This window comes from Hippoglossus stenolepis, chromosome 24, assembly GCF_022539355.2.
Source record: "Hippoglossus stenolepis isolate QCI-W04-F060 chromosome 24, HSTE1.2, whole genome shotgun sequence".
NCBI classification, from domain to species: Eukaryota; Metazoa; Chordata; class Actinopteri; order Pleuronectiformes; family Pleuronectidae; genus Hippoglossus; species Hippoglossus stenolepis.
The window spans coordinates 308,294-332,672 of record NC_061506.1 but is presented as its reverse complement, the minus strand read 5'-3'; the positions used below and the strand labels follow the sequence as shown (position 1 = coordinate 332,672).

At 41.1% G+C, this 24,379-nt stretch overlaps 2 protein-coding genes across 2 annotated transcripts; one reads left to right on the top strand and one right to left on the bottom strand.

Moving 5' to 3' along the window:
- Positions 1-347: 347 nt before the first annotated feature.
- On the top strand, positions 348-3,937 carry pcid2 (PCI domain containing 2). The gene is made up of 15 exons (XM_035150557.2): positions 348-461; positions 1,134-1,191; positions 1,271-1,360; positions 1,489-1,562; positions 1,698-1,763; positions 1,872-1,913; positions 1,981-2,035; positions 2,200-2,303; positions 2,395-2,470; positions 2,566-2,707; positions 2,878-2,978; positions 3,103-3,176; positions 3,256-3,381; positions 3,511-3,634; positions 3,743-3,937. Exons 2-15 carry the CDS (start codon positions 1,156-1,158, stop codon positions 3,830-3,832), a joined length of 1,200 nt encoding a protein of 399 aa, XP_035006448.1. The 5' UTR covers positions 348-461; positions 1,134-1,155; the 3' UTR covers positions 3,833-3,937.
- Positions 3,938-4,148: 211 nt separating this feature from the next.
- On the bottom strand, positions 4,149-23,658 carry LOC118103656. Its single transcript, XM_047339204.1, has 26 exons — positions 23,569-23,658; positions 22,980-23,143; positions 22,737-22,761; positions 22,292-22,405; positions 16,218-16,355; positions 15,904-16,019; positions 15,619-15,739; positions 14,597-15,246; positions 14,294-14,306; positions 13,266-13,364; positions 12,246-12,406; positions 12,075-12,099; positions 11,746-11,859; positions 11,215-11,346; positions 10,711-10,943; positions 10,469-10,586; positions 10,157-10,344; positions 9,573-9,993; positions 7,713-7,835; positions 6,979-7,142; positions 6,860-6,884; positions 6,488-6,649; positions 6,227-6,358; positions 6,085-6,158; positions 5,687-5,825; positions 4,149-5,314 (listed from the first exon to the last, which is right to left on the bottom strand). The coding sequence occupies exons 1-26, from the start codon at positions 23,621-23,623 to the stop codon at positions 4,608-4,610; spliced, it is 4,413 nt and encodes a 1,470-aa protein (XP_047195160.1). The 5' UTR covers positions 23,624-23,658; the 3' UTR covers positions 4,149-4,607.
- Positions 23,659-24,379: the final 721 nt, after the last annotated feature.

The window sequence follows — 24,379 nt, the reverse complement described above, 5'->3', positions numbered from 1 at the left end:
TATTAATTTTGTATCATTCAAATTTCAGTATTTAATATATATAAGATTAAACTTCCGTGTATAATAATGATGTAATTTATGATCTCATACATTTTTCAGAACTTTTTTATTCCACTTTCTTATCTTAAAGCGTTGCAATTCAAAATAACATGAATAACATTCAAACTTCACATGTTGTTGGTAAAGTGTGAAACGAAGAGAAAAGAATTCAGACAACATGAAACGAAATGCAACGGAAAACATTTTTATCGATTAAATAGTAAAATAAAATAATATTCTATGTACGTAGTTCTTCTGTAGGTGAGACTTTTATTTTTGAAAAGGCCAACGTCTTATTTTGAAATGTAATCGGAAGTGCCCCTCGCTGACCCGGATGTATTTGCTGTGTATCGTGTGTAAACTTCCTGAGAGAAAAGAGTTCACGAGCTGTTTCTGGATTAAAGCGTTAAATTAACAGGAAGGTAAAGTTTTTATTTACTTGACCTTTAATTTGTCTCTTTGTTTTCATGTTTCAAAATCCACTTCCCCTCCGGTTTCTACCGGAAGTTGGTGAAATCAAATGCTAACGTGTTAGCATGTCACTTAGCATGAGACACATCGTCTGTTTCTCATTAAAAATACAAAGAAAGTCTCCTCCAGTTTATTCACGTTTTAATAAACTCCACTTTAAGTTAACGTTGTTTTAAAGATGAACTCGTTTCTTTCGCTGTTTGATCAATGAGACAAAGTGAAATGATTCATGTCTGTATTAGTTATTAATAATTCATGTTTACAGCTGAACCACAGGTCGAGTCACATCATAACTAATAAGTGTTTATAATGAGAAGTGATGAAGGTGAACCGTTTATACATTAGAGTAAATAACAATAAATATGAACAGACTAAAAAGACAATAAGTTACACTATATGAATAGAAATAAAATATGAATATAAGTTTTCACTGAGCCTGAGTCTTACTGTGAAGGTAAAGAGTATATAGATACAAGTAATATAACTACTACAACAGTAAAATGGTGATCGTACCAATTAAATTCTAAATAGTATTTATACAAGTATTTTTATTGATTATTGAAAGTGATTGATTCTTATCAGAAGTTATTGATCAGTTGATGTTGATGTGTTTCTGTTCTCAGGTGGAAGCAGCAGCAGGAAGTTATGGCTCATATCACCATCAACCAGTACCTGCAGCAGGTGACCTCTGACCTCTGACATCACTCTCTGACCTCACTGACCTCTGACCTCACTGACCTGTGTGGTCATTTCTCGGCAGGTTAACGAAGCCATCGAGCGCCGTGAGGGTTCGTTCTGTGCGGAGCTGCTCTCCTTCAAACATCCTCATGTGGCCAACCCACGGCTCCAGGTGAGGCCCCGCCCACTCAGGTCCACACTCACTGTTGCCAGGATACGGCCTCACGTGTGTGCGTGTGCGTGTGCGTGTGCGTGTGCGTGTGCGTGTGTGTGTGTGTGTGTGTGTGTGTGTGTTTTCAGCTGGTCAGTCCAGAGGACAAGTGTCAGCAGGTCTTGGAGCCGCCGTACGACGAGATGGTCGCAGCTCATCTCAGGTTCGTCCCTGTGTTGATTTTTGATTATTGACTCTCCTTTGATTGACATGTGGGAGGGGCAATACAAGAGCAGATGGGGAGAAATCCTCATTTCTGATTGGCTGACGAGCTACTAATGAGCAGAGTGTGTTTCAGGTGCACGTACGCTGTGGCCAATCACGACTTTGTTGAGGCCTACAAGTTCCAGACGCTCGTCGTTCAATATCCTTCATGATGAACACACACACACACACACACACACACACTAATCTTTCTTCATCAGTCGATCAGCAGCCAATAATCAATCAGTCCTGCTCCTTAACCAATCACGTCCTTCCTGAGAGCCTTCCAGTCGCACAAAGAAGAGAACTGGTGAGTTGAAGCTGAGATGAACACGTTGACAGTGAACGTGTCCTCATGGTGTCTGTTGTGTCTTCAGGGCTCTGCCTGTGATGTTCGCTGTCACTCTGGATCTCAGGATTTTCGCCAACAACGTAAGAAACTGACGTGTTTAAAATATTACGTTATTACTTAGATAATCTGGTCAAATAAATAAAAAGAAGTTCTTTGTTGAAACATTTAAACCCTTTTTCTTTCAAAAATATTTAAAAAACACAAAAAATAACGTGTGTGTGTGTGTGTGTGTGTGTGTGTGCAGGCCGAGCAGCAGCTGCAGAAGAAGGGTAAAGGTCAACCTGGTGAGATGTTGGAGAAAGCAGCAGAACAGCTGATGAGCTGCTTCAGAGTGTGTGCCAGTGACAAGTCAGTACACACACACACACACACACACACACACAGACGGACACACACACGCTGACAGACTGATGATTGTGTTGTCGTCTTCATGTTGTAGTCGTGCAGGTATCGAGGACTCTAAGAAGTGGGGGATGATGTTTCTGAGTAACCAGCTCTTCAAGATCTACTTCAAGGTCAGAACTCAGGAGAAGTGATGGATGGATGATTGATGGATGATGATTGATTGATTGATTGATTGATGGATGATGATTGATTGATGTGCCTGCAGATCAATAAGCTGCACCTGTGTAAACCTCTGATCAGAGCCATCGACAGCTCCAACCTGAAGAACGACTACAGTCCTGCTCAGAAAGTCACGTACAAATACTACGTGGGCCGCAAAGCCATGTTCGACAGCGACTTCAAACCAGGTGACGCTCCAACAAAGTGCTGGATCTACTGACTGTAGTACTCTGTAGTACTCTGCAGTACTCTGCAGTACTCTGTAGTACTGCTCCACATGTGACATGTTTAAAACATACATTTGTATTATTTATTTATTATATGTGGATGTAAAGTGAATAAAAGTGTCCCTCTTCAGCGGAGGAGTTTCTGTCGTTCGCCTTCCACCACTGTCATCGCTCCAGTCAGAAGAACAAGAGGATGATTCTCATCTACCTGCTGCCCGTCAAGATGCTGCTGGTCACTACGGCAACGCACCACTGTCACAGCACTGTTTACACCTGGTGACATCCAGATTTATCGATTTAATCCAGATTCACACTGGTTTGAATCTCAGTCTGACGCAGGTTCTCTGGTGTTTCAGGGTCACATGCCGACTCATCAGCTGCTCAGGAAGTACGACCTGATGCAGTTTGTGGACGTCACCAAAGCTGTGAGGTGAGCGGAGGTTTGTGGTGACACAGGAAGTGACATCATGGTGTCAGGTGATCAGTCATGTGACCTGTGTGTTTGTTAGCGAGGGGAACCTGCTGCTGCTGAACGAAGCTTTGTCCAAACACGAGACGTTCTTCATCCGCTGCGGAATCTTCCTCATCCTGGAGAAGCTCAAGATCATCACCTACAGGAACCTCTTCAAGAAAGTGTGAGTTTCTGATTTCTGTGCTCGACCCTTTTCAGTGGTGACGTCATGTTGTCAGGTTGTTCCAACATGTTTTACAGATTTGATTGTTGGGTCTTTGGGTTTCTCCTGACCTCTGACCTCTGTGTGCAGGTATCTGCTGCTGCGGACTCACCAGCTTCCTCTGGACGCCTTCCTGGTGGCGCTGAGGATGATGCAGGTGGAGGACGTGGACATCGACGAGGTGCAGTGTCTCCTGGCCAACCTCATCTACATGGTGAGGACGCACACGGTCACATGACCACGCAGCTCCACAGTCAGAGGGAATTGAAGACAGGAAGTGGACAAACATTAAATCTTGTTCTTGTTTCCTGTTTCCTGTCAGGGTCACATCAAAGGTTACATTTCCCATCAGCACCAGAAGCTCGTGGTCAGTAAACAGAATCCGTTCCCGCCTCTCTCCTCCGTCTCCTAGACGACATTACCCACAATCCCCTCTGGCTGTGACGCTCCACTAACTCACCTTGAAACCTTTTTTTATTTTGTACTGTGAAACTGTTGAATAAAGCGGATGCTGGTTTGTAGAGTGTGAATCTGATCGGTTACTGGGCAGCGACTGGTTTAGTGACACAAAAACTTTTATTCTTGTCGAGTTTTCTTCAGTCACATTTGATTATTTAGACTTTTTCTACTTTACAGATGTTAAATAAACAAGAACTGAGAATTTACATTAAATGAATTTTAGTTTTGTCAGGTGATGTAAAGTGTTTGTTGATCAAAGAAAAAAAAGATTTTCATGAACTGAATTTTATTCGTTTTGTATTTTTTCATCAATAATAATTCACGTATTAATGTTTAATAGTTTATAGACTGGGAGTGAGGCGTCAGGCTTCAGCCTCATGAGTGATTGACAGGAAGTTGAAGTTCCTGCTTCACATTAAACATGTTTCACATCAATTAAAAGTCTTTATTTGGATTTTTAACTACTTAATATTTCTCACCTGCATTAGTCTCTTATTTTTCTTTAATTTCACTACTGTAAAGGCAGGGATACTTTTATTGTGAAGCAACCACAGGAAGTACAATGTCACCTGATACTTGACACACCTGCTGTTACCACCGGTGACCACCAGGTGTCACCAGACTAGGGTCTGACGATCAGGAGGGAAGTTGTTTGTAAAGATGAATCTTTTGAAGAAAACCAGCTCGTCAGCTGAGAATTTCAAAGATGGCGGCGGTTTGGCGAGTTGTTAGCGAGCCTCGGGATAATGGCTGACTTGTGGCGTCATTCGATTCTCGGACGCCTCCAGTCTGGGTTTGATCCAGGTCAGGTAGCGGGAAAGTTTCGTGAACAGGAGACCGTCGCTGCCTGCGGAAGACGAGATCAGCAGCCCGGTCAGAAACGCCGTCCCCCGATCCACGGTGATCACGGGCGAACCGGGCAACAAACCGCCGTCTGATCCCGAAGCTGTCGGATTTTCAGTATTCAAACTGCTGCTGTTTTTATTTTTGGCTCCGAATGGCGCCCCCTGGTGTCCACGTTGACTGTTGGGATTCTGGCGGCCATTTTGCTTCCTCAAAGGTCCTTCCTGCCTCCCGTCCATGAAAGGTCCAGACTCGTGTGGCTCCTCCCCCCGAACGCTCGGCCTCCTCATGCAGAACATTTTGTTGCCGAGCGGAGTTGAGACGCTCGACTCGCCGCGACACTCGTCCGGCGCCATGTAGACCAGCTCCTGGTTCCGTCTGCCGCCCCGCCTCCCGACCACGCCCGTCCTCCCAGAATGCATCAGGATGTTTTCACTGAAGTCCTTGGTGGGCAGGCAGAGGTGGAGGAGGGAGGGGCCAAAGCGCAGGGGGTGGGCCAGCTCCAGGAGGGCGAGGTCGTTGTCATGGTGATCTAATCGGAAACGGTTGTGGATGTGCACAGCCCGGACGGGGATGAGCATCATCCTGTTGCCTAGGAGACGAGAGACAAGAAGTCAAAATACAATACTTCATTGGGCTTTTATTGTGAAGACAGAGCTGCCCCTTCACAATAAAAGTCTCAAATCTCAAATAATATTTCATGACTTGATTGAAAATAGATGGCCAAAAGTATGTGGACAGTTGACATGAATCGTCTATGTTGTATTTATATTATATATTAAACATATTACTGTATTATAAACAACTGATTTAAAGAACTTTATATTTTTGTTGGTTTTTTTTATATATATTTAGTTATTTATATTTTACTTTGTTGTGTTTCTGAGTTACACTGTCCACTTCCTTTTGGCCAAATTACTTATTGTTCTGATGCAGTTTTCTAGTGTTTGTTAAAGTTTCAAACCTGCGACCACGAAGAATCTGGACTCTCGCAGGTCGGAACCCGAGTCCAGCACGAGGCAGCGGGCGGCGGTCAGGATGGAGCGCCGCCCCAGCACCACGCCCCCACACAGCTCCGCCCCTCGACTGCTCCGCAGCGACACCTGGAGACGGAAAACAAACGCACCACAGGAGCTCGGCTGTTACAGGTACACACACATTCACACAAACACACACACACAAGGTGCGTTCGACTGTGGCTGATTTATGTTTTAAGGTCACGTGACCCGGTAACGTTTCGCAAAAAGGGTTACCCATCATGCATTGTGTTAGGACCAGCATGCATCATGTTAAGTCAGAGCCGCATCAAGTCCAATCTATATTGAGCTGATACCTTACTGTGATTGGCCGAGGGGATCTTACCTGCCAGGGACAGTTTCCATGGCAACACGTTGACGTGGTCGCGTTGTCAGTAAGTCGTCCGCAGGGAAACTCCCCTGAGGAAACAGAGACATGGTTATGTCACCAGTTTGACCTGGGCAGGTTAACGTGTGTGTGGGGGCACCTTCAGGCACACAGCTGCGTTGGTCGGTCTGTAGTTTGAATCCCGTGGTGCAGGAGCAGGTGAAGGAGCGCAAGGACACCGTGCACATCTGGTGACACGCTGTCGGACCGCCAGTCGGACACTCTACGATTTCTGTTCAACGGTAAAACGTTTCAGGACGTGAGGAAGGTGGAGTACAGGGTTGCCACGGATACGACAAATGAAAAGTCCCTTCATGACTAAGTGGAGGCGGGGTTAGTTGAACTGTGGGTGTGGTCTGACCTGGTGTCTTGACCAGCGGGGCGGGGGTCGGTCGTGGTTCTGCCTCTCTCTGCCCACAGTTTGTTCCAGAGTAGGGGGCGGGGCAGGAGCACTGGAACCCGCCCATGTGGTTGGTGCAGTTCCCTGCGTGGAGGCAGGGGCTGGGCTCGCACTGAGCCCGGTCTGTCAATCAAACAATATCACTCAGAATAATTCACAAATGAATCAACTCAACCACAGGAAATGAAATGAATCATCACAGAATGATTAACATGATGGAACAAAACTTTATTATCTGTCAATAATCATTATTTGATCAAGTACATTCATAATTCAATCATAATTCTGACATTTCAGTCGGAGGGTTAGTGGACACTAGAACTGAACCCTCACCTTGGTAAAAGGTCCAGAACGAGTTCTGTGAAGAAGCAGAGTCCAGTTAAAGAACCTGTTTCCGGTCGGGACCTCGTTAACAACTTTCAAAAAGATCAGTGATATTTGTAGTAACCGACCGTCTTCTCTGTGTTTTCAAAATATTCCCGCGCCTCCTCATAGTTACACTGCTCCTCGTAACACTCCCGCTCCAGGTTCCCCTGCAGAACCTCCTCCAGCAGGAACCTGTTGGCCCGTCTGGTTCTCAGCAGAACGTGATGAGCCTGCGGAGCCCGAAGGAAAACTGACAACACACCAACACGTTCTTTATTCTGCTCCGTTACTCCGAGTAGATCCACTGATCCGATTATTTCATGTAGGAAATCAAACCTTCAGGAATCACTCATGTGCAGTTCTCACAATATAATACATGTATATATTATTTTAATTGTAATTTGATCATTTAACTGACTAATTCCAAACAAAGGTTTATTATATATTATCATCATTTATATTTGATATCACGTCATTATCATAATTTATTATCATATGATAGAGACAGAAATAATTCATATATATTATATATTCGTATAACTCGTGATATGAAAAGTCAGAATTAGTTTTCTTTACTACAAACGTCGTCATTCTTCTTACATTGAATCTGAATTAACACAATTTAAAAACCAGCACTGACATGATTCATAAAATGTTCAAATAAAAGTCTATAAATAAACAGCAGTGGTTCGATTTGACTGTTTCAGTCGCGATCGTTGGTCGACAGGTCGTCACTTCAGCTCCGTGAAATATCAAACTGTCGTTTTCTAAAAGAACGTGAACAGGTCACAGGTCAGAGGTCACAGGTCAGAGGTCGTACCTTGTCCTTGGATGAGAACCTGAAGGAAGCAGACGAGGAAACAAAGAGCGAGAACAGACACTCGACAACAAACCGACATGATGCTGGCGTCCGCCATGACACTGATCTCACTGCACACACACACTCAGAGACACACACACAGAGACACACACACAGAGACACACACACAGAGAAACTAACAGAGAGAGACACACACACAGACACACACACACACAGACACTGTAGAAAGAAACATGGTCGTCTTTAAATCTCAGTTTTAGGTCAAAAATAGTAAAGTTTTAGTAAGTTTTTGAATTTAATAAATATAAAACAGATTCAGTCGTTTTGCAGAAACTTTTTTTTCTGTGCAGAGTTGAATTAAAGACAGAAAAGTGGTTGAAACCGTCTCTGGACTCTGACCTGTTCTGTAAATCAAACAAAACAAGCAGCAGCTCCGACCTCTGGACGTTCATTTGTTTGAGGTCAACACGTTTCATCATTTCAGAAGAAGTTTCATCATCTGATTCAAACATGAGGGGAACAAACATGGAGGCGGCGCTGAGGGAGGTAGAGGATTCACTTCCAGTAACTCAGGTCCCACTGAAGCAGAATCAACTAAAATACTTTTATCTTCCTCTAAAACATCCGTATGAATTTAAAATCCCTAATTCTATAATTCTAATAATTCACTCACCAGCGTTTTCTGACCCTTTCAAACCTTCTCTGTGGATTTGACTCAGACTGTTTATCTGAATATTGATGATTTATTGATCGATCACATGAAATCAGAAGATACTAAACTCAAAGATTTTCAGTTTACACTCATAAAAATACAAAATCCTCTCGTTTAAGTGGCTGGAAACTAAAACGAGTTTTAACTTTGAAAACAACTGAAACTACTTTAATTGATTATCTGAATAGTTGAAAATCTAATTTTCTGTTGATCAGCTAATCAATAACACAAGAATGAACATCAGCTGAACCTCACACATACAAAGTGATTCAATTAATTAATTTAAAGAGAAATATAAAAACTCCCAAACTACTTTAAATGAATTTTCAGCAATAACCAAAATAGGAAATAATTTTTATATTATGAAGAATTTAATAAAGAAATAAAAGAGTAATTAAAAGTACTAATGTCTTCAAATTCACACAATGTTTAATTTACACATCTTCAGATACATTTAAAATCAAACAGAAACTTGATGTTGTCATTTTTCTTTATTTGCTTTTGATTCAGCTCCCGAAACTCATTTCTGGATAAAAAACACATGAAAACAGACGTTGATTTTTAATTATTTTTTAAATAATACAAATCAGAAAACTGTTCAATTTAAACTTGTTCAGATCGTTAAAGTTTCTACGTTTGGTTTTATATCGCACGTTGTTTCTTTATCTTTTACCAAACAGCCGACAGTAAAGTATATATTTCCCTCAGGAGGTGGTCGTTAGTGAAATCTAAACTTTTGCATAAAGTGGACAAATCAGTCATTACGTCTTAGAAAATACAAAGGACCAATAACAGAACCCTGAGGAACGCCACTACTGATTACAGATACTGTCACATGACTGCTAGCTATGGAAACAGGTTGTTAACATGTCAGACACTATTTAGATTAACGTGATAATATGCCATATGAGCTACTACATTTCGTTCTGCTGCCCCCAGGTGGCCACAAAAATTAGTCAACAAAGCTTTAAGATTTTTCGGTAATGATGAAAAGTTTTTTTCTTGGAACTCTAACACGACTGTTGAGACATCTTAAATGTAAAGTGACGACAACATGAGAGGTACAACGAGGTGCTGACCTCTGCTCAGTGGAGTTCACTGAAGATTTTGGATGAAGAATGAGAAATCCGTTGATCGGTGATCGTCTTACAGAAACAGCCTCTTGATGGCGCCGCGGTGCCTCTTCACTCTGTGGCCACTCGGCTCTTTTGGCATCAGCTTATCGATTCCCTCACGGATCCAGCGGGTGTACTTGGACACCTGCGTGTAGACGCCGTATTTCCCTTCGCGTGCACAGCCTTCACCCCAGCTCACAATGCCGGTGACAAAGGCGGTGTTGCGGTAGCGGGTGACGTGCGGCCCCCCACTGTCACCTTGACAGGAGTCCTTGGGGGTCGTGTGGTACCCGGCGCAGAACATGCGGGTGGTGACGCGGAATTGGGTGGATTCGATGCAGGTGAGCCGATCCACGAAGGGTAACATGAGGCGCTGCAAGATGGTGGACGCAGCCTGACGCTCGCCAAGGCGACCAAAACCACTGACCATGCCGTCAGGCTGCCGCATCAGGACCTGCGACAGGAGCGGGTTATTGAGCTTAAGTTAGGAACACAATGCTTCATCATGCTAAGCTAAGCTAACCAGCAGCTTGAGGCCACCTTAAATTCAGCACACAGACACGAGAGTGGTGTCAATCCAAACATGAATCTCATATTTCAGTGTTTTAAAGTTTCACCTTCTCAGCGAACTCTTGCTCGGGTAAACAGGCCGGCAGGATGAACCTGGAGAACTTGATGGGTTTGGTTAATTTGATGAGAGCGATGTCGTTGTTGTACGTTTCTGGTTTGTATTTATAGTGGGTGATGATAGTTTCCACATTGTGCGTAGCTTCGTTACCGTGATCCACCAACGTGTCAAACTCACCTGAAAGTACAGAGATAACATCAAATATTTACCAAATTGAATTGATCGTTCTGCCACGTGTGTGAGATACGAAGATTATTCTATACGGCTGGACTGTGATCCATGTGACCGTGGTCAGACCTACCAAGCCTGACGTAGATGAAGCGTGATTGGTTCATGCAGTGGGCCGCAGTCATGATGATGTACTCGTTGAGAATCGTCCCTCCGCAGAACCCGACGTCTTCCTCGTTCAGGAGAAGAGCCTGCAAAGACCAGATCAGACCAACAACAGCTGATATTAACACGACTGTCATAGTTTTCTTTGCATCTACACTGTTCGTGGTTTTCGTATATGAGGACATATCACCATTCCAAAAAGATCTCTACCTGCCACGGACATTCTCCTGGTGGACAGTCCTCTCCGTTGACGATACGGGTCATACTTGCCATTTCAGCATTGACCGGTTCCTCGAAAACTGCGTTTTCTGGCATAATTTGTACGTCGTCGCTGCTAGAGTTGGTGTTCAGGTCGGTCGTGTTCCACCCAGTCGAGTTCTGTCGCACGTACCTGAAGACCGCCCTGGTGTCTGCGCTGATGACGGCTCCACACTTAAAGGTCTCTGCAGTAATTCATAAGAAAATCTGGAGCTCAGGATTTATTCTTGTTCAGATTTGTGCTCATTAGATTACGATATGTCTTGTTTACAAGTGGAATTTTTTGTCTTGACAATTGTGCCACAGCTAACTCTCGAGGATACGGGGACCAACCTTGTTATCATTAAGCCTCACCAATCGTTAAAAGTTCTTCGTGATGGAAATATTCTCTATGAGCAAGATTTTAACTGCACCACAAGGGAACAAGAAAACACCGTCTGGACTTGAGACTCTTACGGTTGGAGTGGCAGGATTTATCGTCTGATGCCAGGAAGTATCCGTCAGTACAGGAGCACTGAACATTTCCTCTGACCACTTTGCAGTAATGTTCGCAGCCGCCATTTTTGGACTCGCAGAGCTCAGGAATCACTGCAAAGATGGAGAACACGGTCAAGACATCTCACGTCTCCGCTGCCAGACGAGACCGTCACTGTTTAGCGTTCTGGAAAACTTCAGAAAACATGGAATGACAGAAGACGTGTACTTGTGCAACCCAGAGCTACATGCTATGTCAGTGTGGAGACAATTCCAGGCTGAGTCGCTAATGGTTTCCTGCGTGTATCACAGAAACCTGGAGGTAGATGCCTGGATCATTTATAACGCTTCTTCCTCTTTCAATTGAAAAGTCACCAAGTTCTGTTGAGTGGAAACAGGAGACAGATGTTCTATGGTTTCCCACAGGATCATTAACCTGAACCCTTTGTTGGGCGAATGCTGTGTTTCTATGTCACGTGTCATTGCTTCAGTCCGACGGCCCGGTGTCTTTACCGATCTCACAGTTGAAGCCCTGGTAGCCGGCATGGCAGAAGCAGGTGTAACTGCCGACTCCGTCTTTGCAATGTCCGCTATGAGCACAGGGCAATGACACGCACGCGTCGCCATCTGCAGGACCACAAATAATGTGTATGAGATACAACTTAATTAACAAAACAAATTTCACATGCACAAAATCACATCTAGTGGTGAAATATGGTACTGCATTCTCTAGCTATACCAGCAGTCGGCCAATACCCAAACATATTATTTCCAATATTTCTAAAATATTTTTACATTAGCTCTTTTGTTAGTTGAATTTAACGACACAAACAAATCCTTACCAATGTATATGGCCCAGAATTCATTCTGAGAAGGAAAAGAAAGCAAATTAAATAAAACATCAAATCAGTAAAAGAAGGTTAATGAGTCAAACTCGAAAAACATCAACCTGTTGGATGGAGCTAGCCTCGTGCTAAGCTAGCTTACGTGAAACCAAGCTAACAGACAGATACCGTTTTCTCTGCGTCTTCAAAGATTTCCCGCGCCTCCTCCCAGTCGCAGCGCTCCTCCAGGCACTCTCTCTCCATGTTGCCTTGTTTGACCTCCTCGAAGAAGCTGTTGGCTCGTCTCCGCCGGGTCAGAACCTGATTGGCCGCCTCGTTGTCCAGAAAGACTGGAGGGAGAAGAGAAACCAGGTGTTAAGTCTCCTACATAGTGAAACCAAATCATCTGGATCGCCCCCTGGTGTCTGGCTGCAGTATAGGTCATATACCTCCTCCATGTTAGCAGATGGAACAAAGTAGATGTTAAATAAATGTTTGTCAAGATGTTTCTGTCATTTCAGGTCGTTCTTATCTCACGGATGTTTGTCCAAGTGTTTCTGATCAGTTTGGTTTGAATCAGTTATTTGATGATATAAAAACAGCCTGACACTGACTCCTGATTGGTCAAAAGCGTGTATGGGCGGGACCTCGATCACTACTTTCACACGGACTCCAAGACGGCAGCGTTCGTATCAGAGATATTTTGACTTTGTTTCTGGATTGTGGGAGGACGTGGAGACGTGTCCTCCATCTTTACGTTATGTTCTTGAGTTGCCTTGTGGGTAACGTAGGCAGCAGGATTTAATGTTTTCACTTATCGAGAAATTCAACGGTTTCTTTTAAGCTCCAACGATCAATCAGTTGATAGATTGTAACTATTCTGATCTCATTTGTAACGCAAACGTACCAAATATGTTTTAGTTATTTCTTTGTCGGACCTCATTGTAAACAGAATATTTTAGCGTTTATTTGATTTAAAGAGAAATTAAAGGTCACCAGATGAACTAATGGCGAGAACAAAAAGGAACAAAACAGGGCGGGGTCAAATGTCACCTGCCAGACGCCAATCAACAAACATCCCCCGCCCTCCCTCCCCCAAACACACGTTCTCTCTCTCTCTCTCTCTCTCTCTCTCTCTCTCTCGCTCTCTCTCTCTCTTTATTTATATCTTTATTTATCTCTCGTTTCTAGAAGTCTGGATTTTCGTACCGTGAGCGGCGGCCAGGTGGAGCAGCAGGAGCCCCAGGGTCAGCCGGTGAAACCACAACATGGCCCTGGAAGAAGGTGGTGATGGCGAGCTGGAAAAACCTCAGTGTGGCGAGCGGAGGTAACAGAGTCTGAATGTGGAGAGAGGGAGGGAGAGAGGAGGAGGGAGAGAGGAGGAGGGAGAGAGGAGGAGGGAGAGAGGCCATTGACCTGTATGGAGAGAGAGAGAGAGAGAGAGAGAGAGAGAGAGAACGCCCTGATCGGAGGGGGGTTAACCCTAACCCTTTTTTTAGTTTTCACTTCCTGTTCAGATCACAAGATGACACAAATGTCCTAAATCAGCTGGATCGCCCCCTGTTGGTTGGCTGCACTATATAAACCTGTCACCTCCGTGTTAGCAGATGGGACACGGACAAAAGTAAAACATCTAATTAGACGTTAAATGTCGTTTCAGGTCGTTTTTATCTCACCGATGTTTGTTCAAGTTTCTGATCAGTTTGGTTTGAATTAGTTATTTGATGATATATAAATATGTGATTTCATAAAAAGTATTTTTTTATATTATTAAAAAACAAAAATACAGTACTTTATTTTGATACAGTTCGGTTTTTATGGTATTTTATTTAAAAATACATTCAAATGTGTCTTTGGTCATTTTCTTCTAGAAGCAGATGTAAATAATCTTATTTTTATGATATTCATGGAGGGTCCCCTCGTGAGCGCCCTCTAGGTAGTTGATTAACAGGAGATGAGTCTGTAGGAAACGTTTGTATGAACATTTTCAATTTTCACATTAAAAAAACAAACCTTTTCTTCTTCTGTGGTGGTCTGACGACAGCGACTAACAATCGGCTCCCCCTGCTGTTCAAGAGCAGTAGAGCAGAAAACCAGACTTCAGTTGATTAAATAAAGAAACATTTTAATGAAATGAACATTCATCTGCATTTGGATGAAAACTGTTAAACACTCTTTGATCTTGGTCTTTAAAATAAAACAAATTTATTTCTGATGATTAATATCTTCTGACAAACTGAGGGGGCGGAGCTACATGGGACAGATTTACTGTTCAAAAATCACAAACATTTAAAGATTATTACAAATTTAAATTGATGTTTCCATTTGATTCGTGTTTACACTGAAAAAGTAAAATCTGTAAGATCAGAGTCACATTGATAACAAACAACCTCCAGGACTTTTATGACTTTATTCATTTTGTCTTCAACAGTCAGAAGAAAAGTTTTACAGTGAAACAAACGTTTGATTCAGACTGAAGCTTAACATCAACATCAAATAAAGAATTAACAATCATTTCTAAAATTCATCTTTTAGGAAACGATCTTCTGTTCCAACATGTCAGTAGGGGGCGCACTTTCCTCCACTGGCTTCTCACTGGCTGTCATGGTGGTGGGCGGGGCTTTTAAGGTGTGCTCCACCCAGTCCACAAAGTTGGCCATGTTGGCGTACACCCCATAATAACCAGGCTGTGAACAGCCCCGCCCCCATCCCACCACACCCGTCAGGAAGTGGGTGGAGCCGTACTCTGTGACCAGCGGGCTGCCGTCGTCCCCGCGGCAGCTCTCCTGCGCCCCCTCCAGGTAGCCGGCGCACAGCATGTTGCTGGTGAAGTTGAACCGAGCTCTGGAGGAGCAGTGCGAGTTCGGGATGATGGGGGCGGTCATCTTGCGGAGGTCGGGGGAGACCGGAGCGCCGGGCGGGGCGCCGGCGGACTCAACGTTGCCCCCGCTGGTTCTCTTACCCCAGCCCGTCACCGTGTGGTATCGAACCCGCAGCAGCTCCCGCTCTGCCAGGTCTTTGTTGGGAAGGCACACGGGGATGACGTGACGGTTCAAGGTGACGCGTCGGCCTAAGTGAAGCAGAGCGACGTCACTGTCGCCCGTCGCTGCGTCGTAACTTGGATGGACAATCGCCATGGCAACAGGAACCCTGTCCTCTGTGCCTTCTTCTACATCCAGGTTGTTTTCTCCTGGAGACGCAGAGGAAACCGTTATAATTTGACACAATAACTTTAGCAAACATCTTTAGAACTCAACAGATATCTGCGTGGCTGCAGAAAACCACGTTTCAAGAGATCTGCACAGATTTGTCAAACTTGACTCTTTCCTTTGACGTCAGAACTTCAGTTCGTACTTTCAGTTATTTTGAACGGCAGCAGAAGTGGTTTTAAAAACACACGTAACGAGGTCTTTAAACTTTTAAAACTTTACAACTCGAGGAAAAAATGTTGTACAACAGAATTTGAGTCAATTTTCAAAATTTACTCCAACAAGTGAAGTTTTGAGATTTATTCAGAAACATTCAAACTCGTATCAAACAAATACAAACACAGATAATTTACCTGCGACCACAACAAAGGCTTGTGCGTCGTTGCCATGGACACAGTGGGCAGCGGTGACGACCCAGTCGGGACGAATCAGAACTCCTCCGCAGTGACTGGTCAGGTTCAACTGAACCAGAACCTGATCCATAGAAAAGGGTTCATTGATTAGTAAAATGTCTGTTGATCAGGTTCAAGTAAACTTATTAATATTCTGAAGAGGTTCATGTCACTAACAGGATTAAATCTTGTTCGTGGCTGTTATGAACACAGTAGCCTCTAGGTGGCGCTGGCCTCAGTGTTTACCTGCCAGGGACACGCTCCTGAGGAACACTGGTTGGCTCCCACCAGTCGGGTCTGACCCACGAGGCTCTGGTTCAGGCCCGTTTCCTGCGGAGCCAGCCGACCACACGGATGCTCCGCTGAGAGGGAAACGACCGTCGTCCACAGACAAACGTTCAGTCAGCGACACGCAGTTTGTTTAAATGAGCATTTAGCTGCTGGTGTTTACAGAGAAGTGAGTGATTCTAAAAAGATATTGAATCAGCCACAGGTTGAACTTGGTTTCATCTGTTATGATGTCAAACAATATAAATCACAAACATATATTGTATTCAAACCTTGAGCTATACACTGTTGTCCATCGTCTGCCACTTTGTATCCGTCAGCGCAGGAACATTTACGTCTTTGTCCGGAGCCGTCGCAGAAATGTTGACAGCGTCCGTTCAGGTAAAGACACTTTAATGAGTCTTCAAACACTGAAGGACAAAAACTGAAATCAACAACTATTCTAATCTCTTTAAGCTCAAGTTAAACAAATGGGTTAGTTCTTTATTGTTGGACTTGATTGTAACCGGACATGAGCAGAGACCAGTGTGCGTTTAGGTCTGAAAGCTCTGGCAGCTGAAAGTATGAGACCCAACAAACTGAGAAGACACTTAGAAACATCACAGCCCAGTCACATGGTTGAGCTTTATCATCGTTGTAACAAAGTGATTATAATTTAATTTATTTTTTCTCTATTTTTGAAAAAGTACGGACTGATGGAGGAAAGTAGTGATAAAAGTACTTCAATTAAGTTGAATTTAAAGTTGTTGCACTGTTCTTTGAAAAAAGTGGCAAATGTCACAAAAAGTTGTTTGAAAAAGGTTTTTTATTTGCACATCAGAAATGTGAGAAAGTGTATGTTATTTAAATACACATGTTAAACTTGGCCCATTTTGTCATAGCTTTGTTGGGGCAGGGTAGCGGGGGTCAGGAAAGGTTTGAGAACCACTGGTTAATGACAGTGACTGTTCCTGTGACGATTCCTTAAAGAGTGTGCACCCTCTATTAGTGCACGTCCAGGTGTCGAGCACCCCCCCCGACCACCACAGGGAAGGTTCAACAGATCTCTTCTTCCAGATGGAATCTCGCTGGGAGGCTCGTCATCACTAAGACAGGATCCATAAGACCTGATCTGTTTCTACAACAGGAAGTTAAGTTTGTTTGATCTTTATGTTTCACAACAATCAGACTAAAGCATAACATAAGTTAAACATAATGATAATATGTTCAGGCCTTGCATTACACTCTAATTCAAGTCTCAATATCAATATATGAATCATAACCAGCATACATCAACACACTGATTAATCATGACTTCTTAATAGAACCATTCTGACTAAAGTATGAAATATCACCTTGATCTAGTATTAGGACAAATGATGATAACACAGGTGTTACCTATGGCTCTGTAATGCCCTCTCTCTTGGGAGAGAGCATCTTCAAAAATAACAGTACAATAATAATGATCAATATGATATTTTAACATCTTCTGTCAGCGTGTGCCACTAACCAGTTAACACTGCCTTTATAACCAGTTCACACTGCTTTTATAACCAGTTAACACTGCTTTTATAACCAGTTAACACTGCTTTTATAACCAGTTAACACTGCTTTTATAACCAGTTAACACTGCCTTTATAACCAGTTAACACTGCTTTTATAACCAGTTAACACTGCCTTTATAACCAGTTAACACTGCTTTTATAACCAGTTAACACTGCCTTTATAACCAGTTAACACTGCTTTTATAACCAGTTAACACTGCCTTTATAACCAGTTAACACTGCCTTTATAACCAGTTAACACTGCCTTTATAACCAGTTAACACTGCTTTTATAACCAGTTAACACTGTCTTTATAACCAGTTAACACTGTCTTTATAACCAGTTAACACTGCCTTTATAACCAGTTAACACTGTCTTTATAACCAGTTAACACTGTCTTTATAACCAGTTAACACTGTCTTTATAACCAGTTAACACTGCCTTTATAACCAGTTAACACTGCCTTTATAACCAGTTAACACTGTCTTTATAACCAGTTAACACTGCCTTTATAACCAGTTAACACTGCTTTTATAACCAGTTAACACTGCTTTTATAACCAGTAAGTTAACCTGCCTTTATAACCAGTTAACACTGCTTTTATAACCAGTTAACACTGTCTTTATAACCAGTTAACACTGCTTTTATAACCAGTTAACACTGTCTTTATAACCAGTTAACACTGCCTTTATAACCAGTTAACACTGCTTTTATAACCAGTTAACACTGCCTTTATAACCAGTTAGCTAACACTGTCTTTATAACCAGTTAACACTGCCTTTATAACCAGTTAACACTGCTTTTATAACCAGTTAACACTGTCTTTATAACCAGTTACTGCTTTTATAACCAGTTAACACTGTCTTTATAACCAGTTAACACTGCTTTTATAACCAGTTAACACTGTCTTTATAACCAGTTAACACTGCTTTTATAACCAGTTAACACTGCTTTTATAACCAGTTAACACTGCTTTTATAACCAGTTAACACTGTCTTTATAACCAGTTAACACTGCCTTTATAACCAGTTAACACTGTTTTTATAACCAGTTAACACTGCCTTTATAACCAGTTAACACTGCTTTTATAACCAGTTAACACTGTCTTTATAACCAGTTAACACTGCTTTTATAACCAGTTAACACTGTCTTTATAACCAGTTAACACTGCTTTTATAACCAGTTAACACTGTCTTTATAACCAGTTAACACTGTCTTTATAACCAGTTAACACTGTCTTTATAACCAGTTAACACTGTCTTTATAACCAGTTAACACTGCTTTATAACCAGTTAACACTGCTTTTATAACCAGTTAACACTGTCTTTATAACATTAACCCTTATAACCAGTTAACACTGTCTTTATAACCAGTTAACACTGTCTTTATAACCAGTTAACACTGCTTTTATAACCAGTTAACACTGTCTTTATAACCAGTTAACACTGTCTTTATAACCAGTTAACACTGCTTTTATAACCAGTTAACACTGCTTTTATAACCAGTTAACACTGTCTTTATAACCAGTTAACACTGCTTTTATAACCAGTTAACACTGCTTTTATAACCAGTTAACACTGTCTTTATAACCAGTTAACACTGTCTTTATAACCAGTTAACACTGCTTTTATAACCAGTTAACACTGCTTTTATAACCAGTTAACACTGTCTTTATAACCAGTTAACACTGTCTTTATAACCAGTTAACACTGTCTTTATAACCAGTTAACACTGCTTTTATAACCAGTTAACACTGCTTTTATAACCAGTTAACACTGTCTTTATAACCAGTTAACACTGTCTTTATAACCAGTTAACACTGCTTTTATAACCAGTTAACACTGTCTTTATAACCAGTTAACACTGTCTTTATAACCAGTTAACACTGCTTTATAACCAGTTAACACTGCTTTTATAACCAGTTAACACTGCTTTTATAACCAGTTAACACTGTCTTTATAACCAGTTAACACTGTCTTTATAACCAGTTAACACTGTCTTTATAACCAGTTAACACTGCCTTTATAACCAGTTAACACTGCCTTTATAACCAGTTAACACTGTCTTTATAACCAGTTAACACTGCTTTTATAACCAGTTAACACTGTCTTTATAACCAGTTAACACTGCTTTTATAACCAGTTAACACTGCCTTTATAACCAGTTAACACTGCCTTTATAACCAGTTAACACTGTCTTTATAACCAGTTAACACTGTCTTTATAACCAGTTAACACTGCTTTTAACCAGTTAACACTGTCTTTATAACCAGTTAACACTGCTTTTATAACCAGTTAACACTGCTTATAACCAGTTAACACTGTCTTTATAACCAGTTAACACTGCTTTTATAACCAGTTAACACTGTCTTTATAACCAGTTAACACTGCTTTTATAACCAGTTAACACTGCTTTTATAACCAGTTAACACTGCTTTTATAACCAGTTAACACTGTCTTTATAACCAGTTAACACTGCTTTTATAACCAGTTAACACTGCTTTTATAACCAGTTAACACTGTCTTTATAACCAGTTAACACTGCCTTTATAACCAGTTAACACTGCTTTATAACCAGTTAACACTGCCTTTATAACCAGTTAACACTGCCTTTATAACCAGTTAACACTGTCTTTATAACCAGTTAACACTGCTTTATAACCAGTTAACACTGTCTTTATAACCAGTTAACACTGCTTTTATAACCAGTTAACACTGCTTTTATAACCAGTTAACACTGTCTTTATAACCAGTTAACACTGCTTTATAACCAGTTAACACTGTCTTTATAACCAGTTAACACTGCTTTTATAACCAGTTAACACTGCTTTTTAACCAGTTAACACTGCTTTTATAACCAGTTAACACTGCTTTTATAACCAGTTAACACTGCCTTTATAACCAGTTAACACTGCCTTTATAACCAGTTAACACTGCTTTTATAACCAGTTAACACTGCTTTTATAACCAGTTAACACTGCTTTTATAACCAGTTAACACTGTCTTTATAACCAGTTAACACTGCTTTATAACCAGTTAACACTGTCTTTATAACCAGTTAACACTGCTTTATAACCAGTTAAACTGCTTTATAACCAGTTAACACTGCTTTTATAACCAGTTAACACTGCTTTTATAACCAGTTAACACTGTCTTTATAACCAGTTAACACTGCCTTTATAACCAGTTAACACTGCCTTTATAACCAGTTAACACTGCTTTTATAACCAGTTAACACTGCTTTATAACCAGTAAACTGCTTTTAACCAGTTAACACTGTCTTTATAACCAGTTAACACTGCTTTTATAACCAGTTAACACTGCTTTTATAACCAGTTAACACTGCTTTTATAACCAGTTAACACTGTCTTTATAACCAGTTAACACTGCCTTTATAACCAGTTAACACTGCTTTTATAACCAGTTAACACTGTCTTTATAACCAGTTAACACTGCTTTTATTCTCTTAACACTGTCTTTATAACCAGTTAACACTGCTTTTATAACCAGTTAACACTGCTTTATAACCAGTTAACACTGCTTTATAACCAGTTAACACTGCTTTATAACCAGTTAACACTGCCTTTATAACCAGTTAACACTGCCTTTATAACCAGTTAACACTGCTTTTATAACCAGTTAACACTGTCTTTATAACCAGTTAACACTGCCTTTATAACCAGTTAACACTGCCTTTATAACCAGTTAACACTGCTTTTATAACCAGTTAACACTGCTTTTATAACCAGTTAACACTGCTTTATTTTCTGTAATAACAGCATGCTTTTATAACCAGTTAACACTGTCTTTATAACCAGTTAACACTGTCTTTATAACCAGTTAACACTGTCTTTATAACCAGTTAACACTGCTTTTATAACCAGTTAACACTGCTTTTATAACCAGTTAACACTGCTTTTATAACCAGTTAACACTGTCTTTATAACCAGTTAACACTGCTTTTATAACCAGTTAACACTGCTTTTATAACCAGTTAACACTGTCTTTATAACCAGTTAACACTGCCTTTATAACCAGTTAACACTGCCTTTATAACCAGTTAACACTGTCTTTATAACCAGTTAACACTGCTTTTATAACCAGTTAACACTGCCTTTATAACCAGTTAACACTGCTTTTATAACCAGTTAACACTGTAAATAAAAGAGTTGCTCCAGTCTCAGCTAAATTACATGTAAAAGTGTTTCTATTTCCAAAGCATAACTGTTTTGGAACTGGGACCCTCTGTCTCCCAGTTCACTCCCAGTTCACTCCCAGTTCACTCCCAGCTCCACCAACTTGAACAGACTTCCAGTGACTGGTCTCAACTCCACTTCCTGTTCTGATCTCACACACCATCGATCATGCAGGTGCGGAGTGATCTGTCAATCACGTTGAGCTGGAGGCGGGACATGATCCAACTCTCACTTCTGAGTGGCTGATCTCACTCGACCTATGGAGGCGGATCCTCGATGTACGTTTTAACCCTTTATTGTAACTGGGTTACGTGATTTATTGTTGGACTCGATTGTAACCGGAATATTTTTGGGTCGAATAAAAAAAGACTTTATCCCCAAATCAAAATTGTTTGAGTAAATGAAACTAAAAGTGAGCAGAGTTAAAAGATGTCTTTGATTTTGGTGATTATTTAATTTACATTTGGTCCGTTGGTTGTGAAAACTCTGGAATGGATTCAGATGATGTCTATATTCTATACATGATGATGATTAACCACTGAGATGAAATAAAAGCTGCGTCCAGGTGACGTGACCTTCAAGTGATTTTTAAACACTTTAGTATTGTTTTTAAAAGTCATGTTTTTACCTGTCTGACAGTATCGTCCTTCAAATCCCTCCGGACACACACAGTCATAGCTGCTTCCCACGTAAACACATGATCCGTTGTTCTGACACGGGTTCTCCAGACACGGGTCCCGACCTCACGGGAAACACACTCACTACATTTAAATGATTTTATTCCAGTTTTTAAAGGTTCCTTCAATTTTATATATGATCAAATAATAAAGAACCAACGTAAATCACATGAAAGTGAAAATACAGACGACACAATAAAAAACACTGATGATCACATGTCACAGAGAAAAGAAACAAAGAATGAGGATCAATAAAAGTCCAGATACGGACCAATCAGTACCAATCAGTACCAATCAGTACTAATCAGTACCTGACTCATCACAGTCCATCAGTATATTAATCACAGCTGTCAATACACTGATTATAGATCATGTGACCAGGTCAGAGATACTCACGGTCGTACGTCAGCCAGAACTGTTTCTATAGAAACAACAAAACAACAGCGATCAGGACAATACTGCATCTCTATATGTATATATATATATTATTGATACATATATCGATTATATTTATATATATATATATATAGAGATAGAGATATATATTTCAGTGATTATATAAAGACGACCAGTGACTGTATATATAGATGATCTGTGTGTATATAAATATATATAAATCTAATCTGTATATCGACTGACCGTCTGGTGGTCGTCTTCAAACACCTCTCGAGCTTCTTCGTAGTCACAGATTTCTTCGACACACTCTCTCTCCAGGTTTCCTTGTTTTAGCTCCTCCAGGAAGCCGCTGTTTGCTCGACGGCTTCTCGGCAGCAGCGTGTTCGCTTCCCGTTTCTCCACAAACACTCGGAGACAAACCAACAAAGTCACCAGCTGTGTTTGAGCTTCGTGTTTTACAGTGTTCATCAGTGAACTGCGGTAAATCAAATCTTCATTTAATGGAAAGTTTCCTCGGGGATGAAAACATGGAATTAATCTGTAAAAGTTTCCACAGTTTGGAAATAATTATAATTTTTAATGGAGACCCTAACCCGTTGCCACAGTTACTAAGAAACTGTTTGATTTGAGAAGTTTTATCTGAGAAAACAGAATAAAGAGTATAAAATAAAGTGTCACTACTGAGACTGATTTTAAAAAGTATTTCAGAAGAAACTCGTACATTAATAATTCCCTTCACATGTTGTATGTATGTTTGATCATCACATGAGTTTAGAGGTAAATGATTGGTTGTGAAACAGGAAGTGAGGCTGTGTGAAGGTGTGTGTTTTACCTGCAGCCGCAGCGATGCTGAGCAGCAGAGTCCAGACGATGCAGCAGCTCCTCATGGTGACCGGTCCTCACTGACGCACTAAAACCTGCTGCTCCCTGTGAGGGGCCAAGCTGTCCCACCCCCTGGGCCCCTGGGCCCCTGACCCCTGACCCCTGACCCCGAGTCCACAGCTAGACACACACAATCTAATCAGGTCAGTAAACACACCACTCGGCTTCTATTAGTAAAGAATAAAACCACTGAATGATTCACTGCATGATTTTATTCACATTGAAATATCAGCTGATTCAAACATTTATTCACTGTTGAAGAAAATCAAAGTTTTAACATCAAATTCTATAAAAGATTAAAAACCACTTTAGGTTTTTTAACTAGTTATTATCATAGTAGATGTTTTATTCTGAAAGGTCCAGAGTTCACAGTCACAGTTCAGAGCAGATGACCACATCAAACACTGGACTGTATAAACACACTGTGTACACACACGCACACACACACACGCACACACACACACGCAACGCACACACACACACACACGCAACGCACACACAGACACACACGCACACGCACACACAGATGAAACAAATGAGCTCGACACAAAGATAAAAATCTACTCGTTCTAATGTTTCAAATGTTTCTGTGATAATTTTATCATTATTAAACTAAATTATATGCATCTTTAGATTTTATTCATTTAGTTTGAGGAGATTCTATAAAATGTCAAGATGACGAATAATTTGTTGAAAACCCAGAATAAGACAAATGATTAAAAACATAAAATCTTCATATGTGATGAAAACGATTATGTGAT